Genomic DNA, 5,760 nt, shown 5'->3' on the forward strand with positions numbered 1-5,760 from the left:
GTGTGCTGCATGTGTCCTTTACATGAGTCACATTGGATCATCATAAATCTTAATTGAAGAGTGGGTGTCAGCCGTGCGCCAGCTAAATCCCAGACTGGCTATATTCATAATGTTTGACATATGTTGTCAGTCAATGACGGAAAGTCTTATGTATACAGAGCAATATGGACGAGGTTATATGGATATGGGATGCATGGGGCAGGCTGTGCAATGTGTTGCTGTTGCTGTGTGCGAGCTGCTAAACTAATAAAGAACCACATGTTCCGTTAATAGTTGGTCTCACGAGACTTAAGCCACCGTGAATACATGACAAAAAAACAAGGTTAATGTATGAGGAATGGTGCAGCGAGGATGAAGCAGGAAAAAAAAGAAAAATGTGAAAGAGCAGCTTCCAGTGGACATACAACACCACACACACTGCACAGTACACGCCGCTGCTAATTTAACATGTGCACCAGAGCTGTGGGAAATAAACGACAAAACCGACCAAGGAAAAGTGCCCGAGCAAGGTTATTAGCAAATTGTGTGGTCACACACACTCACAGGTTTAGACAGACACAAATACACCCTGTAGTCGGGAGATAGGGATGGGCAGCCTTGAGTAAATCAATTATGAGGTTCAGTGTTAAGTTGAAGGCCACAAGGAGGGCACCATAACATCATCCCTGCCACAGCCTGTGAGTAGCCTCCACCACTAAATCAGCTGTGTGCACGTTTGATCGGGCAGACACCCGCGGAGGAGGTGCAGAGCTGCTGAGAGGAGCAGAGGAGGACTGTGTAGATGTCCTTGTTTGTTTGTTTGGGGGAAAGAAATACTATCCCATATGCCGTCGCAGGCGAAACAGCTTGACATTATTATGGCCCTTTCCTGCTTATCAGGAGCACCAGAAGTGAGGCTGTTCTCCATCATTCTCTATCTCATTCTACCCTTGTTTTCGCAGTGTTTTCTCTCCCTCGCTCCAATATCTATATTTATGTTCCCACCAGGGCCATTTCTGTCCATCTGTCCAAGATGGATTCGACAAAAACACTATAGGCCTAAATGTCTCAAACAGTTTCCAATTGTCCTTGAAAAGGAATGTTTGTCCTTTGGGGAAACATACTTATTTGCTGTCTAGAGATCAATTCTCAGATTGTGTGATAGAAAAAAAAAAGGCATAGTTCATACTTGTGCTGAAAGTATACATCATTTTGTTTGTCCTTGGCCTGGTTGTTTTTTCATGGTTTAGTTCCAATAATGGAATGCTGCAACACATGTTCTCTGGTGTCATGAATAAATTAAATAATCCTTGTTTGAATTGGATAAACAGCCTCTCCAGTGCTGCACACATAAGATATCAAGTGAAAGAATGATCCGCCGTTACAGGTTTTGTTGTTGTGGCTGCTCTTACTAGTTCTTGTGTTGCTGCTTCAAATAAATACCATCATTTGATTTTAAATGGTTTCATTGAATGGCCACTGTGGTCCTATCCTTTCTTTCATGTGTCGTCTGTGGTCCTTTACTCTTGTGTGCACTCTCCATGGTCCTGAATCTTCATCTCTTTGAGCTGCAATTTCATTTTAGAGCTGTCCACGGTGCTGAACCTCCTGCAAACTGACTTTTATGATCGCCGTCTTTAGATATTTTTGTTCCTCCTCGTGTTAGATGTTAGATAAAGACATGCAGATGGCACCATGTCTCACTTATAAAAAGAGATTTTAATCTCTTCTTTCTTTCTTTAATTGTTTTTCAATTTGTGGGACATGATAACGGGGAGACTGTCGAAATATTTTTCAGCTTTAAGGTGACATTTAATGATGAAACTGCAGATTGCAACAAAGGGAGGACTTCTCTTTCATCCCTTTCCCAATTGCATCTGGGAACTATGGTGGCCTTTGTGTATGACATGATGTCATACTTCTACATTTGAGTTGTAACTTCTAAATGTTCTGAATGGTTTGTATGTACATGCTGCTGGAAATTGTGGTCACACAAGATGGCGGCCTATGTAGAGCAAAACCCTTGCGAATAACATCTGCCAATAAACAACTAACTTTAATTCACTTCACCCTCATTGGCTTACTCTCATATAGTTTAACGTGTACAATTTTTGGTTTGCCTTGTTTTCACTGAAGCTATGAAGAGATAAAATGGTGGCAGTCCTGCTCCACAACACAGTGTAAACCTCTGGGTTGGAAGAGGCCAACTGTGGACATGAAGCAAACACTCATGCTTTGGAAAAGGGATCAATTGGAAAGCGCTGAACAAGCTCCCCCCCCCCCCCCCCCCCCCCCCCAATGCAATTACAAGGAATGATTTACAGCAAACGTCGCAGGCTGCAAATTAAAGCTGCAATTATGGGAAGGAAACACCCGACTTACTTTCGTGGAGTTAAATTATCCTATACTCTAGTCATGATGAATTGTGTTATTTGTGTTCAAACTGTAGAGGGGGAATGGATTTAATATTACCTCAACACCTCTGAACTATACATGCATTCTTCTTTAAAAATAGGTTAAAAATATATATAATAAAATGTTCATTAATTAGGGTGAACTGAAAGTAGGCTACGTGCGCTGCAGCTATCTCTCGCTCTCTCGTTCTCTCTCTGTGCGTGTGTGTGTGTGTGAGAGAGAGAGAGGGGGACAGACAGGGAGAGAGAGAGAGAGACAGGCGTCAGAAATACCACCCACGGTCCCGGAGCGCGGGTCAGCAGCTCTCCACGCAGCCACACTCAGCTGTTGTCTCACCGTCCGGATGCGTAAACATCCCCAAAAGGGAAACTCACCCTTTGTGTCCAAACGGAGACGCAGAGCGCCGTGATGACAGCGCGCGCTGCGTCCGTGCGTTCTGATGGTTCTAAGTAACCGATGCCGGTTTGATTTTGACTTTACAGACCCGAGAGGCGTGTGGTCGGGAGCCGGGCGCACATGCTCTGAGACTAAAACGAGGAGGAAGATGTGGATATTTCACAGTGCCAATAACTATTCGGAGCGCGTTTTCTTCGTGACTTGGAGCCGGTGGTGTCTGTGTTACTGCGCCGCAGTGGCGTGTCTGCTGTTGTCGCCTGTCAGGACGGATGATGTCTGCCTGTCGTCCTGCGTCTGTGCCAGAGACTCGGGGACGGTGACCTGCCGTGAGGGGGAGGACACGGAGGTCCCGGGAGACATACCGGAGTGGACGTCCACGTTAGTAATCACGGGGAGAAACATCTCAACTTTACAGCGCGGCGCGTTCATGACCAACGGCACGGAGTTGGAAGTAACGACACTCTTACTGTCCTATAACGGGATACAGGTTATTGAGCCTTACGCGTTCCTGGGGCTGCCCCGGTTGCATTTGCTGGATCTGAGCCACAATCGGCTGGAGACTATCTCAGCCAGAGCTTTCCACGGATTACCTGAGCTGCGCTCTCTTTACCTCAACGACTCAGTGCTGCCTGTGGCCACGACGCAGCTGTCTGCTGCCCTCAGCACTCAAAGTTTGAGCAACCTGCACAGACTGGAGTTGGCGGGAAACAGACTGATGTCTATTCCCCTCAGGGCGTTAGATATCTATAATCTCCACGCGTTAGTGCTGGTAAATAACTCCATAGAGACCATCGGGAGGGAAAATATAACAAATCTGTACCAGCAAAAGCTCCTGAGGGTCTACTTGTCCTTGAACCCGTTTCGGTGCAGCTGTGGACTGGACGCACTCTACTACTGGTTGAAGAACTCGTCCCAGTGCCCAGATGCAAAGCATCTCCTGTGCAATGAGCCAGAGGCCAAGAGGGGGACTCCAGTGGAGATGCTCCAAGGAGAGGACGTGGACTGTGGGACCGAGAACCTGGAGACAGTGTCTTACGTGTTCCTCGGCATTGTGCTGGCTCTGATCGGGGTGGTGTTCCTGATGGTGCTCTATCTCAACCGGGGAGGCATCAAGCGGTGGCTCAACAACATCAGAGAGGCGTGCAGGGACCAGATGGAGGTGTATCATTACCGCTATGAGCAGGACTCGGACCCGAGACTGGCCAACGTGGCTGTTTGATGTGCAGTAACCTGAGGCCTAAGTACTGCACAGTGGAGGGGACAAAGATGTCTTTAAGTGTTTTTTAAAAACCAGTTCATTTTGAGCAGCTGGTCCATGAACTGCAAGTGTCATATCTCTCTCTATCTCTCTCTCTCTCTCTGGAACAAGAGCCAAAGACAGTTAAGAGCCCATAACGTGTTCATCTTGTACAAATGAACACTTTAACCTTTAAGCAGTATGTCCTTGTTGAATGTTTGGACAAACTTCAGGAACACACAAGTCAATTAAGTTCATTCTAACTAAAGTTGACAAGTTATGTCAAATTACACCTTCAACAAACTTAACTTTGTCCAAACTTAGTTAATTTGTGTGTTACTTTTTTTCATTTTAATTGATTGTACATAGATGTATAGTATTGTATTTAATGCACCATGTTAACTCAGCAGCAGCTTAACTTAGAATTATTTATCTTATTTATTATAAGAGACAAATATAGAGTCCATGTATATATCTGATATGAAAAGATGGAATCAATCAGTGGTATTATTATTATTATGACAAACTGCAGCCCATATAAACAGTACAATAGACATCATTCAGGGAAAATAAGTGTTTTTTTTCTATTGATAATCTTTACAGAGGTAGTATACGGCAAAGAACAGATTTTCATCCCTGGAAAAGAGTTTGTTTTCCGTCACTAAAAGGGGACAAAAGAGGACGAGACAAACTCTGACCATGCGTGTGATTGTTGTAGACATGACACCGACCAAAACATTAATAAAAGGTCAAATAAAAAAGTGGTGAGTTAGCAGTGTTCTTCACTTATAAGTGCATTTCATCTTCACTGTCAGGGAATGTTAACTTCATGCAGTTCTGTGCCAGACAGAGGGGGAAGGGCAATGGTTCCATGTTGTATTTAAAAAATGAAATCGTGAGAAGAGGGAAGAGAGTTCTATAGTGTGTGCAGTTTTCGACAGGATGTCACATCATCGCCCTCGGTAAATAAATAAATAAATCTCTCTCCGGAAGAGCAGCAGAGACCAGCGGTATAAATCTCATCAGGCCCATAATTACGATAATAAACCCTGGGGATTGATTATCGACCCACGAGTACAGTGTCTCTCTTTGGCCCAGAGCTCTTTGATCACGTTACAGTAACTAAGTGACCTGAGTTATGATCGCAAGAAATGTCAGAGTCCAACGTCAAACATGGAAACTGGAAAGGGAAAGTGTGGGAAGTGTGTCTGCGTGTGTCTGTGTGTGTGTATATCTTCAAAAGAAAGGTAAAGAATAGACAGACTTTTGTTTCCTCAACCACTGAATGTTTGCCTGTCTTCTTTCCAGCAGTGGTGGAAGCAGGTGTTAACCAAAGTCCTTGATTGTGATATAAACCATAATCAAGAGTCAATGAGACAAAATGTGTGGTGATGAAAGATGTCTGTATATCATGTATGATTAACCCAGATTAACCCAGTGTCAAAACAGCATTAACTTCTACACAGCAGGGACTTAAAAGATACATAAAAGATCAAAATATGCATCAGAAACTTCCCTTTGTGTAGTGTGTGTGTATGAGAGACGGCGAGAGATTGAAGTACAACCCAAATGTATGTGACGGAGAAACACTATGCCAGTGAGCAACATTCATTCATCCATTCATTCATTCATCCCATGTAGCCGACATACAGCAAAAGGCGGGGTAAGACCCAGGACAGGTTGCCAGTCCAAGAAGTTTATTTGCTTATTTTAAATAAATAATGTACAACTAA

General features: G+C 44.1%; 1 protein-coding gene across 1 annotated transcript; it reads left to right on the plus strand.

The window, feature by feature from the left end:
* The first annotated feature begins 2,680 nt into the window (after positions 1–2,680).
* Positions 2,681–5,760, plus strand: waif2 (Wnt-activated inhibitory factor 2). The gene has a single exon (XM_058627702.1). The coding sequence runs from the start codon at positions 2,834–2,836 to the stop codon at positions 4,007–4,009; it is 1,176 nt and encodes a 391-aa protein (XP_058483685.1). The 5' UTR covers positions 2,681–2,833; the 3' UTR covers positions 4,010–5,760.

This window comes from Solea solea, chromosome 4 (assembly GCF_958295425.1).
Source record: "Solea solea chromosome 4, fSolSol10.1, whole genome shotgun sequence".
NCBI classification, from domain to species: domain Eukaryota; kingdom Metazoa; phylum Chordata; class Actinopteri; order Pleuronectiformes; family Soleidae; genus Solea; species Solea solea.